Source organism: Gordionus sp. m RMFG-2023, chromosome 3 (assembly GCF_954871325.1).
Source record: "Gordionus sp. m RMFG-2023 chromosome 3, tfGorSpeb1-WG-v2, whole genome shotgun sequence".
In the NCBI taxonomy this organism is placed as follows: domain Eukaryota; kingdom Metazoa; phylum Nematomorpha; class Gordioida; order Chordodea; family Parachordodidae; genus Gordionus; species Gordionus sp. m RMFG-2023.
Window position 1 is genome coordinate 33822329 of NC_088777.1, and position 21144 is coordinate 33843472.

A 21144-nucleotide genomic window follows, 5' to 3' on the forward strand; every position below is an offset into this window, starting at 1 on the left:
TAAGAAATAATAATATATACACAATTTTATTTTAATAAAATATAGAGATTATAAAATAATGTATATATTTTTTTAGTCACAAAGTTTCTTTCAAACACATAGTGCCCTTTGCAGTGTATGGGACTACTTTCGACCTAATCATTGAAAAAAAACACTTGCATGTTTGAAAAAGGATATTGACTAGAAGAACAAAATACTTGTATGACTAAAAAAAGTAATATATACTTTGATATATTTGTTCTAGATTGCTAAGTTTTTCCGCAGCAGCCATTTGAGCACTGTTAGGCGTGTTATAAGTAGAATGATGTAGAAACTGGCCTAGGTTGAAACCTAATATCATTCTGAAAAAATAAGGATACATACATAAATATTTTATAACTATTCTATTTATTCTCAGGGACCCGGAGTGAACTAGAATGAACCGCTAAACCGTTATAAAACTTAAATATCTGAACCGTAACTGAACCGAAACAATTATTTTTTAAAGGAGTAAAAAGAACCTTTATATAAAAAGTTAAACTGGACTGTGTTAAACCGGTTTCAGCCAAATTAAAATAATTTAACATTTTTAAACATTCTTTTCCTTGTGGTGTATTACATATTTTACCATATCTGCATCGTTATTTACAATTATTAAATTATCAAAATATTTGTTTAATATCCATAAGAAGTATGTATTAATTTTCACAATGACTTAAATTGATCCACAATCTTTTAACTGCTTCATATAGTATTAGAGCATTCCTATTTCCTATATTTAGTATGAAAAATATCTAAATAACCAATTTTTGTTAGTTACATTTTATTAAGTTAAAAAATTGTCAGTTTTTATATATTGGGAATCAAAAAAATTTGAATATCCAGAATTTTATAAACTTTCTCTTATAGTAATTGCGTTTCCCTCAACACAATATCTGTTAAAAGAGATTTTTGTGGCTAAAATTTGTGTTATTGTCACAACGAACAAATATGAATCCACTTATATTAGAAAATATATTACTTATACGTTCAAATAATATATTTAGAAATGAGTTATGATTATTATATATTATTCATTGATACTTTATAGTAAAAATAAATTAATTTAATTTTTTATAAATAAACAATATATAAACTTAAGTGATGGCATATTTTAATAAATAATATTCATAATTTAAATCATTATACTATGGTGTTGCATCAATAAAAATAATTTAGAAAAAAAAATTCTAACCTTAATGACCTTTATAAATCTTTACAATTAGCTCAACCGAACCGAAACTTTATAAATTTTTTCTTAAGAACCGTAACCGAACCGTAACCACTATATTTTTTTACATATAGAACAGTAACCAAACTGAACCATAATAAATAAAAGTTCAGGCCTTGTTTATTTTACAATGAAAATTAATTTTTAATTTGAGTATATTTACAAAAATTCCCGAAAATTTTTTAAAGTTAAATGAATTAGTTATTTTTACAAATTGTATAAAAAATATAAAATGGCTTAAATCAATGAAATTTGATTTTAGATTGTGGAAATAAAAATTCAAAATGAGTTAATATCATACTTTTAAATATCGTTTTTAATACCTTTATCTTTATTTTTTGATAATTCCATGTTTATGATTTGATTTAGTGTCAAGGGAGGTGGTAATAACCCACATTTATGAAAATTTCATATATTTTACAGAAATCTTTAAATGTCAAATTTTTAGGCCCGGATTTGATATCCACACATTATTTTCAAGCTTAGCCTAAATTTACACCTTTTTTTAAGGCTAGACCCTTGTTTCCTTATTTTTAAGTTTGGCCGATTTTTAAAATTTAATCATTTTCAATAATTTTAGATATTTTAAGAATTTATTTCAAAGGGAAATTGAAAGTTATAAACTGCAAATGAATATTAAATGATTTATAATAAGATTTCCCAACTAGTTTAAATTATTTGATATAATTTAAATTTATTTTTTTATTGACACTACCTAACCCGAGATTTGTAAAAAAATGTCTTTAGGTCCTAACGTTATAGATTGACTACTATAATAAGACAACCGCAATTCCCAAATTTACATTCATATCGCAAATTTGCACAAATAAATGTTTCCTAGGACGATTGAGAATTTGCAGTTTTTCATGCGCGTTAAAGATCTAATTAGATTCTAAACACTTTTCTTGTAAATTGACAGTTTTCAAAATTTCGGCCCTGTTTTTAATTTTATAGTATAAATTACATTTCAAAAATTAACTCCCCTTAGAAAGTGGCTGAAGTTCTTTGAAATTTCTTAGTATTAATCACGATTATTTTAATTCCAAAACATCTGTTATTATCTAAATAATGAACTCCAGTGTTTGAAGGGAGAAATTAATAGTGCATCCGTCATACTAATGGCAGTCATATTAATCGCAGTATCCTGATCCCAATTATTTTAATTTATCAACTTTAAAATCAAATATGGTCGCCAATGATTTTGAAGTGAGAAATATTATTATTATTGACAGTTATTTAATTGAGGTTCTTTTAAGTATATTGTTACGGAATACTTGTCGGTAAATAGTCACATACTGAAATTATCAGAGTTGTTAAAAGATACTTTCGAAATGGCTAGATACAGGTGCATCGTCTAAAAATTAGATAATACATATTACATTTATATACAGGGTTCGCCGTTGTTTTCAAACAGAACTCTTATTATGAAAGCACAAAATATGTAAACAAATTTTATTTTCTCAAATTCGAACATCAATACCCCTATTTTTTATCGTTCTTTCGAACAAATTCTTATTTAAAACGATTTATTTGCCTTAAACTTATAATTTATTCATTAAAAAACTTTACATAATAAAAATATCCTTTCATAATTTGAAATGATATCATTAAATGTTAATAGAAAAAAATATATTTAATGAATATTTATACATTTTCCATATATTATATAAGGTCATATGATTTAAAATGAATTTTGCATTCATATATTTTTATTTTTTAAGATAAAAAAGCCTTAAATATAAGTATATCAAAATATATCTTAAAAAGTAACTAAAACAGATACAGTTACCTTTAAATTTGTTATCTAGATACAGATAATTTTTATAAAAGATATCCGGATACAGATACTACATTCTCTGGAAATGATATTTAAAGTTGATTTGCATAAAATTCAATGCCTATGTAGGATATAGGGGTTAGTATAAATTAGATATAGGCGAAGGCTTGATTTTGGCTAGGGTTTTCCTTTAAAAGTAAAAGGCTAAATTTCACAATTTTTCCAATTTGTTTTAAGATATATATTATTTATCTGCTTGATTTCTATAAAACACATTTATGGTAGGGTTAACTACAAAATAAAAAATATATATGGGGCTAAATATCATCTTAGTATGTGACTATTTACCGATACATTGCGTTCGGTAACAATAGCCTCATTTTAATTCCTGTCATTTCCTAACATGAATTTTCAAGTGAGAAATTAGTATTATTAGTATTAATATCATATCAGCCAATGTAATCCCAATTATTTTAAAATATCGATTTTCAAATAAAATATGAAGGCCAATGTTTTTGAAGCTGGAAAATTATGATCTATCGTTAACCTAGTCATTTCATAACGGTTGCACCTGTTATGAAATGACAGTAGTTGATATCAAAGACTTCCAATACCCAAATTTGAAATTTATTTTCATTCGTCTGCCTAGCCTAATTCCTATATTTTTCCCCTAAATAATATTATGTAATTATAAAAAAACTTTTTCTTGTTTGAAGACTGGGAAGTGGCTACTAGATTTTTGTACATTTCGGAGCGCAAAAATCTGACGTAACTGTCTTTCTTCATGAGTGTGTAGATGTGATCTTGGGCTAGATCTAAGGCGTATCTAAAATTAAAAGATAGACAGACACAGATAAATTATATAATTTCTATTCTATTAATAAGAATGGTAATAAATGTCTTAGATGAATTAAATCAAAAAGTATAGTAATTAATAAATTTTTATAAATGTATTCTGATCGATTCCTATGATTTTCACTTTAATCAATTTTGTCTTTATAAAATATATTTTAAATTAATTTTTAGATATCTTTTCATCATAAGGAAATACAATTTTAAAAATTTGGATATATCAGTTATTCTTACAATTTTAAGGTTCTTTAATAATTTAGTTTAGTTATTTTATATTTAAACACTTTTATTACATTAAGATGATTAAAAAAATAAAATATAAATATAAAAAACGGTCATTCTATAAAAACGCTTTAAAATAATTTGTAATTTTTTAAGTAAATTTTTTTAAAAAACGGTTACAATTTAAAAGTTAAATACAAATATGAACAATATCAAATTAAAAATATATTTAATAAAAAAAACAATTAATATATTAAAAATTATACATATATGTATAAAAAATATATTTTATATAGTAAAACATTAAAAAAACTAAAAATAAATTTAAAAAAGGTACATATCACTTAGAGAGGTGTGAATGCTTAAAAAATTGGACTGACAGATTTTGAGAGAAATCTGCTGACGAAAGTAGAATCCTCGTTGGGGTCCCCGATCTTCATTTTTTAAAGTTTTTTTAAGGTTCTGAAATAATAGGTTTGATTCTGCTGCCTCTATTTTTCAAAAAACTTAATTCCGCTTGATATTTGTCTAAAGTAAAAGATAAATTCAAAGCCTTAAAATAAGTTAACTATAAAAATATGTAAATTTTGATAAATCCAACATAATAATCTAAATAATACATGTTTTAGAATCGAATACACAGAAGATTTTAAAAAATGTTTCCCCTTATTTAAAATTTATAGATATTATATAGATTCTATGTAGCATTTTTCCTTATATCATTTTCAACTTTACTTGTCACTTTTCAAACTTGCAAGATGCACTTAAAGTTTAGTATTTTAACAAGGTAAGATGTTATATATTTGGGTTCACAATGTTCAAATTGCACAGAATTCTAATAAAAATTTTCTTAGGATCAGTTCCTTTCATAGGGCCTATTTTTTTTAGGTAGTTTATATTAGAGCCCTACAGAAAGTTGTCCGTGTCTGGCTTAAATTCGCAACTCGAGTCGAATTTGTCGACAGGCCTGGTTTGTTATTTTTCAAAATTACAACAGTTACGAAGCATGGATCTAGTTTATATACTCCTAAAAAAACTAAACCTACTAAGAAAAACCATTTTTATGCTCCTTCTAACTTATATAGAGCTAATATTTTTCTTTCTTATACGTTTGGGGTTTCATCCGTATTACCTACAATTATTTTAAATTTTAAAAATAACTTGAATATATACAAAAGATTGATATTTTGAAAATTGTTTATGGAACATTATTTTGTTATTAAGGTAAAATTTTGAAAAATATTTGTATCTATTCAAAACGAATTTAACCTTCAATATTTATTTTAAATAATATTTAATCACCCCTAAATAAAACATTTATTTAAATTAATTTTTTGAGAGTTTTTATAAAAAGATAAATAAATTAAATAATCTAAACTCAACTCAATTTTGACAAAAATTAAATAAAACACTCAAAAATTAGGCCTAGATATAGAATAAAATTAATAAAAAATTACCTAGAACCATCTCTAACACCTTTATTGACAAGTTCTCTGGAGTAACTGTCTATGTTAATTTCTTTAGGGGCATTCGGCGCTAAATATTCTCTTTGAAATTTTCAATTATATATTATATAAATTTTATTAAATAAAAACTTTACTAAAAGTAGTTTTCACTAAAAATAAATATTAGAAACTTTTTAAATCTATGGGTAGTAAAATATCTTAACTACCAAAATAACAAAATAAGTTTAAAGTCTACTCCTTAAAAATAAAATATGCATAAAAATTTAGCCTTATTCTAAAATAAAACAATTTTTAAAATGTATTTTCTACAAAAATACTTGTAAATTTTTGTCATTGCCTCCGGTTTTTTAGGGTTCGGACATTTCTTAAAATCCTGACAGGCTTGCCAGAACCTAATATTTTCACTACTGTATTCCTTCTTCAAGAAATCAAGGAATAAATGGAACCCCTGTTCATCTTTCAGGAGTTCTTTGAAATTTAGCGACCACAATCGGAGTCTTTTGGTTGTTAAGCTAATAATTATATTGTATATATTATAATTTTAGATAAACACTTGTTTACAGCAGGTGCGTACGCAGCGGGGGGGGGGGCAGGTAGACAAACCCCCCCCCCTCCCTTAACCCAAAAAATGCAGATGCCAGTTTTTCACAAATATTATTGTTTATATTAAGTTATATTTTATAATATTTATTACTATCTCTTTCTTTTTAAATATATATTTAATTACATTTATTTATCACATTCATTTACTAAGTTATTTTATCAATTAATTTCGATTTAAAGTTTTTCTTGGCGTAATATTTATCTATTATTTTCAAATTTCTAATGGCGTAATATCAGGCGCGTACGCAGGAATTTGGTCTGGGGGGGGGATAATAAATTTTTAAGAAATATCAAGTTATTAGGACTAATAACTATTTCTAATACACAATTTTAAATTATATGAATTATAAATAAATTATATATATAAACGGGCACATAAAAAACTATAAAATAAATGTGAATTAAAAAATATAAAGTGAATATAACCATCATATGAATCACTTAAATGACCCAAAATAGAAATTTGAATTTTATGAGCCTTTGAAATTTATATATAAAGTATAAAAAATTTAAATGTTGGAAATATAAATATTAATACACAAAAAGTTTCTTAGGAATAATTGTATTTTGTATTATATTTACAATGTAAATTCCAATCTTCGGTGGGATTGAGCTAATTTTTCAATTACTCATCCTTGCTTGGCGTCAAATGCCTATAAATATTTAAAAGATCTAAACCATTCAATCCACTTTCAGAAGTTGTAAATCTTAGGTATGTTTTCAGAGAACTGCAGGCCCGGTTTCCGGGCCGGACCGTTTTTTAAATACACCCGGGCAGGGCCCAATTTAAAAATAAACACCAGGGCCGGGCCGGAAATTTTAAAATCAAATATTTGAAATTAGCTTTAAAAATCAAAAATAAATATAATTTATTTTAAAATATCCGGGCCGAGCCTAAAAAATTTAATTTAAAAAAATCCGGGCCAAGCCTGAAATTTTTTCTTTTTAAAAAAAACCGGGCAAGGCCGAAAAAAAATTTTGAAAAAAAAATCCAGGCCGTGCCCTGCAAATTGTATCTCTGCAGGCCTCTGTTATTCTTCTTAAAAAAGAGAATGTTCTCTCATTAGTTTACTAATGGGAAGAGTTGCTAATATATATATAATCATTTTAATACATTAAGAATAAAATCTAAAATGTGTATGAAATTATACAAAGCATCCATAGCATTTTTTGGACTATATCTTAGTTAATCTTTTAAACATAGTTATTCAGCTAATAAGGCATCAAACAAATATTTTTTTTTTCTATCATAATCTGAAAAAAATTGGAAAAGCTTTTGTGGAAGTAATATCTGCAGATTGGTAAGTGCTGCATGATGAATTAAAAACCATTCATTTATTTGGATTATAGTTTTATAATACTTTTCTACTGATCTTATACTAATGTTTTGACGATGAGCTTGCCTTGCTGCAAATCGAGTGAGACATATATTAAACACGTATAGCTCTCCTTTTGACTCAACAATAACATATAAAATTGAAATTCTTCATCAACATTAGCCCTAATTTCCTTGAGTTCTAATAAAATGCTCTCCGCTATTCTCATCTTCTTAATCAAGTCATCATGTTTTTGAAAAGTAATACATAAAATAGTTGTACATTCTAATGAGAAAAAAAATTTGGAATAAGCATTGAATCCAATAATTTTCTTGCTTCTAAGGAAAAATTTCTTTCAGGCCATTGTGATATTTCAGTAATAGCATTAATAATCGGTTCTTCTAACTCCATAAAATCTGTTACTGCTTGATGGCGGAGACTCCATCTCGTTGGACAAGCTTGCACTTTCTTTCTCCCTGTTGGACAAGGAGTTTCAGAAAAATTATTATTTGACTAGAAATATGAAAATGGTAGATAAATATTACTCCACTAGAAATTTGAAAATAATAGGTAAATATTACGCCAATGAAAACTTGAAATCGAAATTAATTATAAAAATAACTTAATAGAAGAATGTGATAAATAAATGTAATTAAATATATATTTAATATGAGATAGGAATAAATATTAACAAATATAAATTATTATAAACATTAATATTTTTGAAAAATATATCCGGCATCTGCATTTTTTGGCTTTGTGGGGGGATTTGCCCCCCCTCTCGCTGCGTACGCCAATGCGTAATATTTATCTATATGGACAAAAGAAATTTTTTTAAACATATTGATGATAAAAATCCTAGTCATCTTACAAAAAATAAAAAAGTACAAATAATTTATAACATCTTATAATTATGATAAATATTTTATTTAATAATAGATTTATATTCCACCCCTCTATTTTCAATATCCATGCCAATCGGTTAAAATTTCAAAACAGCTATTTTACTAGATGGTTATGGCTAGCATACTCTATCCTAGAATGGAGCTTATTGCAAGATATGTTTCCTGTTTGATCCAAGATATGCTGGAAAAATTAAGTTATGCTTAACTGTCTTGCTAAGACCCCATTCAACAAGTACGAAGATGCTCTAGAAATCTTTGTCAATCATCAAAAAACAAATTATCACAAACGCTGTGAACTGATTATTTCTTCAAATTAATTCAAAGTGGGAATATGATTACCATTTCATCACATATCGACAAAAATAGGATTAAAATAGCGAAAGAAAATAAATGTTAGATCAAACTAAATATTGAGTTCTATATTGGGGATTGCAGGGCCTAGCATAACGTGGCCATTTGGATTCAGGAAACTTGAATTTCAATAATAATGAAAGTAATTTTTGGTCTTGTAAAATTTAAAGCAATAGGGGATTCTGTAAATAGAATTATTTCTGAAATCCCTTGTCCAACAAGGAGAAAGTGTCCAACGAGATGGAGTCTACGCCATCAAGTAGTAACCGCTTTTATGAAATTAGAAGAGCCAATTATTAATCCTCTTACTGAAATATCATAATGACCTGAAAGATATTTTTCCTCAGATGCATGCAAATTATTGGATTCAATACTTATACCAATTTTTTTCTCTCATTTGAATGTATATTATACAACTATTTTATGTAATATCTTTCAAAAACATAACATTGACTTGATTGAGATGATGAGAATAGCGGAGAGCATTTTATTAGAACTCAAGGAAATTAGGGCTAATGAGTTTCATATTTTATGTTATTGTTAAGTCAAAAGCAGAGCTATACAAGTTTAATATTTGTCTCCCTCGTTTTGCAGCAAGGCAAGCTCATCTTCCAAACATTAATATAGGGTCAGTAGAAGAGTATTATAAAATAAATGTCTTTATCTTTCTCTTATATAACTCAAATCAATGAACGGTTTAAAATTCATCAGACAGCACTTAACAATCTGCAGATATTACTTCCAGAAAAGCCCTCCCAACCTTTTTCAGATGATGATAGAAAAATAAAATATTTAGCAGATTTTTATCATGAAGATATTAAAGTAACTTATGATGCCTTATTAGCTGAATGCGAACTATGGTATAAAAGCTTAACTACGGTTGATATAGTCCCAAAAAATGCCATGGATGCTTTGCATCATTTCAAACATCTTTAGATTTTTCCCAATGTATTAAAATTATTATATATATTAACAACTCTTCCCACTAGTATTGTAACTAATGAGAGAACATTCTCTTCTTTAAGAAGAATAAAAACTAAGAAGTACAACTTCTGAAAGTTGAATGGTTTAGCCCTTTTTAATATTCATAGGCATTTGACGCCAAACACTTATGAGATAATTGAAAAATTAGCTCGATCCCAACGAAGATTGGATTTTACATTATAAATATAATATATAATATGCTTCTCAATAATATTTTCTAATGTGTTTTATATTTTTCCATGAATACTTTATAAGTTATTACATACAAAATACACCTATTCCTAAGAAACTTGGGTATTAATTTATATTTCCAACATTTATTTTTTATATTATATATATAAATTTTAAGGCTCAGTAAATTTATATTTCTTTTTTGGGTCATTTATTTTATAGTGATTCACATGCTGGTTATATCCACTTAATATTTTATAATTCACATTTATTTTATAGTTTTTCAAATGCTGCCGGTTATATTCCAATATTAATTCACATTTATTTTATAGTTTTTTATATGCCGGTTATATATTTAATATTTTTTAATTCACATTAATTTAAAATTGTGTATTAGAAATAGTTATTAGTTGTATTAAATTTGTGCTTAATATTTTTAAATAACAATAATTTTATCTTAAATAAATTTAATTATCCCCCCCCCTCCCCCACAGAAAATTCCTGCGTACGCGCCTGGTTTACAGCATTTATCCTAGTAGTATCCTCTTCTTCTTTTACTTCTTAATAGCCTAATTAGTTTACTTCCAACTTAATAAACATAATTTATAAACTCATTGGAATTGATAAAATGTAAAATTAAATATATAATTTAAGTGTGATAAATAAATTTAAAAAGGCACTTATATTTAATGTAATAAAATAGGTTAAAATACTAAATATATCCGATCTGTTAAATCAAAGACAAATATATTTTTGAGTATGTATTCAATTCTGGCCAAAAAAAGTTGGAAACATTTTGAAACAAATATATCTATTTTTATCTCTATTTTATGAACAAACACGTTTCAATACATCTCTTTATCTATATTAAAATAATTATTGCATCTAAATATTAAACATTCATTTGGCTTCTCGGAGTGGCTAATACAATATAAAAATTTAATGTTGTTAAACTACTAGATATGAGCCGATTTTATACAATGGTTAACTAAATATTTTAGCCAGAAAAATTAAAACTTCAAGATTTCACGAATAGATGGCCAAACCTTCGTGCGCTCTATGAGCAAATCTCCAGGCTTGCATAATTTTTCTAGATAAAGTATTGAGTTAGCCGTTTTTAAAAATCGGCTCAAATCGAGCCGTTTAACAACACAACCAATATTGATCGTATTTATTTTGATTAATTCAATCCAAACAAATTTTACTACAATATTTTTGAAAGTTAATAAAATTATCATTTTTATCTATATATTAGCCACCTTTCAGTCAAGTGAGGGTAAAAAGGCTTTTATAGATATAAAAGAAGTTTTTAAATAATAATTACTTGGATATAATATTTAAAAATATAACCGGATAAAAAATCACAGTTAATAAAATACAAATAAAATTAGACTGATTTTTTATAGATAATATTTTCCGGAAAATTCTGATCAATTTTGGGAAATGGTTCGGTTCTGTGTTCGTTATATTAATTCACTCAGGGTTCTCTTTCAGGTGAAAATAATATGTATACTATATAAACAACTAAACTAACCACATTTCTATTTAGGGCTGGAAAACCAAAATTAAAATATTTGAATTTCAAAAACAACAAGGATCAGGGCCGGCCCAGAGCCTGTAGGACATGGGGGCCACAACTTCTCGGATTTTAATTGAGAGGGAGGAGGAGGAAGATTTAAAATGCAAATTTAATTTCTTTTTTGACAATACAATTTCTAATTGAAAATTTAGCAAGAATTATATCAAATACTCGTCAACATTTGCCGTAATTTCTTTTAGCTCTGAAATAATGCTTTCTGCGATTTCCATGTAATATTGAAGATATTGCATAAGCTAGATAAATTATATTTAGATAATTTGGTGATACATTCGAATGTAAAATTATCAAGCCCGATAAAGAAGGATCTTCTTCTTAGGAGATGTCCTTTTAAGTTCCTTATGCCATTTCACTAAGAACACTTATAAATAGGCTTTCTAGAAAAGGTATTTATGGAAATATTAAATAAAAAACACATATTTTGCTGCTGAGGGGTGCTGGCTACGCACTTGTAGTAGAAAATATAAATCTACAGATCGTCACATGAGAATTAGTAAATTCTATCTAGTGTTGTTAAACGGCTCGTTTTGAGCCGATTTTTAAAAACGGCGAACTCAATACTTCATCCATGTAAATATTATCCAAGCCTGAAAATTTTGCTCACAGAAGGAACAAAGGTCTAGACATATATTATTGAAATCTTGAGGCTTAGGCAATATTTTTCTTGTTAAAATATTGAGTTAACCGTTTTTAAAAATCGGCTCAAAACGAGCCGTTTAACAACATTAATTCTATCTTCACTTTTTTGTAATTTTAAAGGGGAGCAATTTAAAAAATTAAATTTCTATTGTTTTCAATAGAATGGTTAACCTTGTATCAGATTTAATTTGAGTTATTTTATAAATATTTTGAATTTTTTTAATGTAAATAGAATGGTGTAATTATAAAAAATATATTTATATAAAAAAGTTATTTTGACAAAAGTGGATATAGAATTATCTAATTATCAGGCGACGAGATTAAAACCCGACCAAAGATTATGAAAAATCAGGAAAAAGGCTTCCAAATAAATAGTTAATGTTTGCCCAACTAGAAAAGGATTAGATTTGGTTTAGTATCCTAGGTATATTAGTAGTAATGGGATTAAAAATAAACTGTTTTTGTAAAAAATTATTATTTCAAAATTTTTTATTTGAACATTTTAACCTTAAGTTAGCATATACTTGAAACAAATCACTAAGGATATTTATATATAAAATTCCTTACATGTTAGGGTTTTGGCACCACATAGCGTTATCATCGGATATCCAAGGGTTAGAAGGTTCCATTTTCACTATGAAAGGATCAAATTCATAATAATTTTCCCATCTGTTTATGTAACTATTTAAAATAATAAAATATTTTATAGTATATTTCGAAAATATGAGATCAAGTAAATCATTTTATTTAATCAATTTTTCCATCGATTTTTATTTATAATTTTAAAAGTTGGTATTTTTATACTATTGAAATCTAGTGCCTTCTTTCAAATTTTCAGGTATATATACAAATTGCATAAATAAAAAGGTAAAATAATATATAGGTTAAAGGTTTCCTTAAAATTAAAATATAAATATTCTAATTTATTAAAGAAGTTAGAAGATGTCAAACAGAAGTAGGTTGTTATAATTTAAAATAATTTGAATAAAAGACATTCTGAAAGGTGTAAAGAGGTTTGTCTATATTTTTTATAACTTAGAGATTGTGAGGTGGTGAAGTAGGGGCGGGGGGTTCTATGATAAAATAGAAATTAAACCTTTGAATGACATCTGATGTTTTCCATCTACATCTCGTGAAGCTTTGTTTTAATTCCATTATCTATATAATATTTGAAAAAGGATTTTAAATTTATTTTATTTTTTCTAAAAAAATAATTATATAATATTTTTGTTATGATAAAGATTTGTTTTAGGTCAATAGTCATTCCTGTTATCTTTCGTATCTTCTTACCTTTATTCAACCCATTTAAAAAAAAGTTATATGTGTAATTAGAGTATTAACCTCTAAAGATAAATTGTCAACAGTCTTTTTGCGATTTCTATTGGGTTGAGCATTCAATATGGGAGTCGTTTCTAAAGGGTCAAATGTGTTAGGCTTTTTTTAAAACAAACAAAATTAGGTTCTATTTATAATATAAAACTATCTGATATGTGTATGGACTTTTACATCTCCCTAAGCTAAGGACGATTTTAATCCCTTCAAAATTGTCCCCATATACCCTTCTTATCAAATTAAAATTAGCAATAAAAAAGCCCCCCCCCCCTCGAAATTTTATTAATGACGGTAGCGTCTTCATAACTACTTGCCCCACTCAAATTTTATGAAGTATTGCATCATACCCCCTTACCCCAATTATTAAGGACTTCTACAATACCCAAGATGATTTTACACCATAGTAAATTTTACCCCTATCTCCTCCCAAACTTTACCTTTCTCTAAAATTTTATTCCCCTATTCTCATCTAAATGTGACCTCCTATCCCCCCTCCTACCAAATTAAAATTAGTCTTATCCCCTCACCTTCCAATTTTATTCAAATGACGATGGCGTTGTCATAACTACCCTCCTCGATGACAATATCGCGCCCCCTCCCTAGAGTAGAGTCACTGCCCTGAATATGTGAAACCTTTTATTTAACAAATTAGGTGAAAAAAAAATAGAAGTAGAACTATAGAATGTGAAAATAATTTATACTATTTCTTTTTTTTTTACAAACAAAAAATATGATATTATACAAATTTCTCATATATTTTAAGTATTTTCTTGACACATTTTTTTAAAATATCTATCATGGAATTATAATCAAATCAGCAAGAAACATCGCAGTCTTTTTAAGGCCAGTGAATTAAAATTATGATCATAATTGAATTTGTCATTAATAGCCAAACCAGAGTTGTTAAGACACTGTTATCTATACAAAACATGTAAGCTTTGGTTACAGAACAAAAATTAGTAAGATTTAATATAAATATATATATACTGGAGGTCTGTGAATTCGCCAGAAGGCTCTCTCTTGACTATCTAATACAATTTTATCCGTTTTTCGTCTTTCTTTACTCAATCTATTATTGTATTTAAAACAAAATATGTATGTTTTTAAAAAAATGCATTTTAAATTCTTTTAAAATTGAATAATTAATTTTAGATAATAGAAGTTATAGCCGGGCCTGAATCACAAAAAATTGTTGGTCGGGCCTGAAGTTTGTAAAAAAATAATGATGCATATGCTAATTTCTGTCTTTCTCCTTTACAAAAATACAAAATTTAATAACTACCTAACTATAACTTTAATAACGTCTCGAATTTTTAACATTTTTTTGTTTTCTAACTAAGGTCATTACAATTAAAAATAATTATATATATAAAAAAAAATGAAATAAAAGAATTAATTAAAATAAAGAGAGATAACAGTACATTTTTAAAAAATCTTCATAAAAATTTGTATTTAAATTTTTTAAAGGTTTATATTTATATAAATCGCAATTAAGAGAAAGGAACATAGACATCCGTTATAAGTAGTCAAGCCAAGTTAGCAATTTATTTCCTATCTATCGTTATGTGGATTGATAGAATAAATTATTATTTTAGCTTCACAACATCGAATGTAGCGTGGTAGTCAGTTTTTAGAGCATTTACTCCAATCAAATTAACTTCATCCAAATATTTCACTTTACCAATCATATTTAAATACTCTTAGTTCTTTCTATCAATGTTATTTTAAATAAAGAAATCTTTACTTTTTAATCTCCAATATAATCCCCATATTTTTTTGCATATGGCAAACAATATTAGTCCACCTACAGCTAGTTTTCTGCTGTTGTAACATACCTCTTTTTATATGATCTTGACTAACATCTATTTTAAACATTAACATCTTCATTTTAAGATTATGGTTTTTCCTTTTTGCTAAAACTCGGAACTATAACAGTAGACTACATAATTGACCTTAAGTAAATTTAACTTGTAAATATTTATCATATAACTAATTGAAGTGCAACTTCTAAGGGTTTAATTTCCACCAATATATTGAAGTCTCTTACTAAATCTATGAAGGAAATATGAAAGTTTCTGTGTATATAGAATATCAGAAATATAAATATAATCATAATTTACATAAAATGCCTATACATATTTGAGGTGTCCATTAAAATAAATGATTCAGAAGAAATAAAAATGTACCCAGATTTTGGGATAAACATAGATTGATTTAACGAAGGATGATGACATTTTAAAGAATCCTATACAGTACACCAATTAAGATAATATTATAAAATAAAAGGGAAAACGATTAACAAATTAAATATAATTAAGATCAAGGTTCCAGACTATTTATTCATATAGTTACATTCCCAAATTACATGACATTTTAATGGCAATACCAAATAGATTAGTGTTGTATAAATCTTTGTAACAATTTTTTTAGTTTGTATCTTGCCATTAATTATTATTGATCTTACAATTACTTACCTGTAATGCTATAGAAACATTCTAAATTTAGATTCGGAGTCTGAAATGATAGAATTATTAAATTCAATACGAATTGTGTTGTTAAAATTACTTTCCTCATATGTTTTTATTTAATTTAATCATATGTTTTTATTTAATTTAATCATATGTTTATTTCTAGGCTCTCACAATGAATTAAAAGTAAAATTAACATAGTTAAAATAGCCAATATAACCCTTCCATAATCAAATTTTATTTAATCGGGCTTAGGCTTTTTATCCTTTCCTCTTATTTTCCATGGGCGCAAGTGGTTTTACCTTTTGCGCGCACAGGTAACTGCGGCCTGTTCAAAAAATATTATTTCCTATCTTTTATCCCAGTTTGATGGGTTTTTCATGAGAGATTCAAGCTTTGCTGTTGTTTATATAACTCTGTTAAATATATGACGTTTAGGGCTAGTGAGCTTAATATCATGTTATCACGAAAAAATCAATTATTTCGTACCATTCGCGCCAAAATTTTAATTTATATTTCTGGTTATCAAAACTTGCTAAAAATATAAGTAATAATTTTATTATATATATTTATTAATATTTTTATTTAAAAATTATCATCTTTTTAATCATTTTAGGTGTTGAAAATTGAACATAATGTAATTTGGCATCAATGGTCATTTCTTATGCACTAAAATATTTTTATCAATAAATGGAATTTTAGATAAATTATTTAGGATATTTAGATTTAGGGTTATAGAAATGGGGAGGGAGATTAAATTATATTTTGATATTAGTAACCTATATTGATTATCTAATGTCAATATACATTATGACTACACTTATCCCAGTGGGTGATATATCTGAGGCTAGCTCAGACATATAAGACACGACAATTTTTATCTCTTTGCTGACAGATGATTTGCCGACATCATCTTATATTACAAATGAATGAGGTCTTTAATTAAAGAATATAATCGAAGATACTTCTATAACCAAAATAAAAGCTAATCCCCTTTGGTCTAAAAAAGACATCGGAAACATGAATACAGAATTTATCCTATGTTGGAAATTCCTTAACAGGATTCAACTTCTCTAACTTATTTTCGTAAATTTATGGACAACCAGATAATTAGCATTTTGTATCAGAAACAAATATTTATTCCTTCCAATGTTGTGGTAAATCTACGATAAAATTGACAAATTTATAGGGATACACTTATATACTAGCTTAGTTAAGATGCCTTCTATACGACAGTATTGGTAGGTTAAACATCTATTCCACAAGTAGCAGAAACAATGTCCCGATCCTTTCCTTTTAATCCGGAATTTTTCTATATTAATAATAACAAAGATATGGTAAATAGGGGATAAAGGATACAACAAATTATTTAAAATACAACCCTACATATACCAACTAAAAATTTTTTTTTTAAAAAAATCCAATTTGAAGAGATGCTTGCTGTAGATTGATTCATAATCCTCTTCAAGGGACGCTCTAAATTAGGACAATACATTAAATCAAAGCCCCATAAATGGGGAATAAAAGTGTTCCCTATATGGCCCTTACGGGATTATATATGATTTTAAAATATACCATGGAAAGTCTACTAATGTCATAAAATCATATTAAGGTATTAATGGGGATATCGTACTTCATAATGAGGTGGATGAAACGATATGCTGGTGGAGTTATATCGAACAGATATTAGATGGGAATAGTTTTCCATTTATTGGATTCTTATGTAATAAATTCCTGGCTCCATTATAGACGCTGGATATAAGATATGACAAAGTAGGTCATCAGTGGCGTAGCCAGGATTCATCCATAGGGGGGTTTAAATTTTTTTAGGACCTTTGCCTTCAATTCTTATTTTTAAATTTTGGCAATATTATGTGCTTTATTAGTGTCTAACCACTATAGTAACCAGCATAAATGAAAAAAATATTAATAACAGAATTTTGGCCAAATTTATGATTAATAAGCGGTTGAAAGCATTATTCTAAAAATTTTATCAATGTTTAGTCAATTGTAAATTAATCCATCTAGTGTAGAAAGAAGAAGAAAATTACCCCCCCCCCCCCTTCAACTTTCCATTTTTTATGATCACTCAATATATCTTATTGAGTGTTAAAATAATTATTTTAATTAAATTTTAGAGAATTTCATTATAGATTTTATTTATTATTAAAATACTTTAGTAGAAATAACACCCCTTTATTTAACTATGTATTTATTTTAATGATATACAATAAAATAAATTTCAAATGTAGAAATTTTATACATATTGTATTACAAATTTATTGTAAATAACTATATTTAAAACAAATATATCAATAAAATATAAGTAATTCTTGTACTGTATTTAAAAAAATATAATTTAACAATTATAATTAACACAAATGAATCAAAATATAAATAATTCTTATTGCAAATGAATGCAATACTTTTATTAAAAATAGGCAGGAAATATAAAGTGCAATTACACACTGAAAGGATCTGCAAAGCATTTTTTGGTCTCAAAGAGTATTCAATTCTATCAAGATTTTTATACCATTGATATCACAAAATAACTTATCATACGATCCTGATAAATCATCAGAATAAAACTCTGAGATTTTCTTAATATCTTCTCGCGTTTCAAGTATAATCAAACTCAACCGGCATAGGAAAAAAAGCTTTTTAATATAAAATTGTGACTAATAAATCTTTCCTTTAATCGAAATAAAAATGTATCAATAAGGGAAATAAAAATATTTATTTTATAAAAATCCTCAATCGTAGATGCATCAATAATTAACAATCTAAAACATATTAGCGATCTCCTTTACTTTCTCGTATATTTCATGAAATTTTCATCCACATTATCTCTGATATTTGTTAATATTTCAACAATACCTTTGCAAATCAATTTTTTGCAGAATTTTGCTAAAATCATAAATTAAATATAAAATATACACATTGAATTGAAATTAAAAATTGTGGCTTCGTAATAGCTAGCAAAAGATTTTCAGCATCTAAGAAATCTTTTTCTTTACTACATATGGGATTCAAGCGCTGCAAAAATAATTTTATATAATTTGATGAAATGATTTACTGATTGTTGTCATAAATCTAGTTGGAGAAAATCTTTTTAGTTTTTTTTTGATTATTTAAATCAAATCAAACGTTCGGATAAAAAGCGGCCTCTTCTTGGGTGGTGTGAAAAAGTCACAAACCTACGATATTGTTTCTAAATTTTGATAAATATATTAGAATTATAAAATGATATCTATAATACATAATAAAATCTATTAAATTTCAATTAAATTAAAATATTTTTACGTAAACTGTTCTAGATGTTTTGAAATTCGCATGCCTCATATATCATCAAATTTAGGCAATGTGAACTACAGAGAACATATAGACCTGTGCTATAAAGCTCTCTAATTCTTGACTGCACCTATTTAACGTGACCACTCATCGAGGGTGCTCCATCATATCCTTGGCCACTCATTAGATTTAAATTTAAATCTGTCTTGAAGGGATGCTATTTAGTGAAGTCAATAAATACTGAACAAAGAGTTCATTCATTTTGAAATCACCTGATTCCATATCAATAAACCTTACTGCTATGGATAATTGCTCTATGTTACCAACATCCGAAGTCGTCTCCACCAAAACATGGTGATGCTTTCACTTTTGTAGAAAAAATCCTTCAATATGAACCTATTGCATATGGCTATTATTCATTTTGAATACTTGGACTAAGGTAGGTGACATCCAGAGCTTTCAAGTAGCTTTATATAGTTATCATTATTATTGCATAAAAGTTTCAACAATTCCTTGAAATTCCATTCATATGAGAAGAGTATTTAAATGTTAAGGGGCCAGCAGATATTCTATGAGCACTTAATGATAAGCCTTGCCTCCCTAACTAAATGATTGTCAATTATTATAATTATTCTTGCTCTGTTGGTTGTAACAATATCAATTTTTTTTATTCAATACATTAGATATTGTTGATATCTTTTGATTCATAGCTGGCTTTTAAAGCATCCGATATCTCACAAGAATTGAGATGGTAAATACTTTAGTTCATATAATTTTTAAATTAAAAATTATTATTTATTTTTTTAAATATATTTCTTTTGATATCGTATATATTATTTTATTTCTAAATTGAAACCGTTTTTTAAATGAAATTATTCACAATATAAAAAAAAAATTTTAAATGAAAAAAAAAATATAAATAAAAAAAAATTCCGAAAGTTATGGGGGGTTTAACCCCCCCCCCACCCCCTTGTCTATTCTACTGTAGGTCAATCTAATGCCCTTAACCATTAAGCAAAGGTGCAAGTATTGCGTAAAAGCCTATTCAAGAATTATTTGCAAAAAATGTAATACTTATTTATGCGTAAATAATAAACGAAATTTTATGTCATTTCATATGAAATAAAAAATTTTTGTCCATTGATGACAATTGGAATCATTAAATATCATTTTATAGATATACTCAAAATAAATTTTTTGGATTGAATGTGTTATGTGTCTGTAATAAATATCTCTTAGAAAAAAAGTTGGGCTTACTCAAAAATAACCCAAATAAAACTAAGCAGTTTTAAATGTTAAACTATAAACCAGAATGGAACCGTGTTATACCTATAGGTTCTACACCCTTTTTGAAGTAAAGCTTATATATCAAATTAAATTATTAAAATGGAGGAGATTCATTATTAAGCAAATTTAAAAAGTTTAAATAAAGATTATATATAAAATTAAATTATAATAATTACATTAACAGTTAATAATTATATATATATATTGTAAATGGTTACAGACTAAATTTACTTATTCAAAATATAACTAGTTAAAGCCCCCCCCCCCTCCAACAAATAGGTAACTAGACATGAACTAGAACGTTATTACTCAGGTCTATTAAGCTATTCTTGTAAAGTGTTGTATCTGGAATGGGGGAGGGGGGGGGTGGGCACGCCTACCTCCAATTTCTTCTCTCTCGTGAATATATTTGGATAGTGGTTAAAAATTTCTTAAATATACAGAACTGTATTGAAGAAAATCCGCTAAGAGTAGGAATGTGCTAATATTTATGATTTCTTCAAATTTAGATTTTAATAAAATGCTCGAGGCTAAAGTGATAATTCTAGGATAAAGATTTGGTTTCGCCATTTTTTAGGCAGCAAATCGGCTTAAATGAAGCATTTACCCATAGTACTACGAAGATGCTACTGTT

General features: G+C 26.6%; 1 protein-coding gene across 2 annotated transcripts in view; it reads right to left on the reverse strand.

Moving 5' to 3' along the window:
- LOC135925833 (uncharacterized) overlaps positions 1–21144 on the reverse strand; it is a 109223-nt gene that overhangs the window by 20957 nt on the left and 67122 nt on the right. For both annotated transcript variants that reach the window (XM_065461352.1, XM_065461353.1), the window contains 8 exons: positions 14452–14533; positions 13474–13566; positions 13229–13290; positions 12700–12813; positions 5884–6078; positions 5558–5647; positions 3727–3852; positions 226–341 (listed from right to left, as the gene is read on the reverse strand). In XM_065461352.1, coding sequence (XP_065317424.1) covers positions 226–341; positions 3727–3852; positions 5558–5647; positions 5884–6078; positions 12700–12813; positions 13229–13290; positions 13474–13566; positions 14452–14533 — 878 coding nt within the window. The remainder of the gene's footprint in view (positions 1–225; positions 342–3726; positions 3853–5557; positions 5648–5883; positions 6079–12699; positions 12814–13228; positions 13291–13473; positions 13567–14451; positions 14534–21144) is intronic.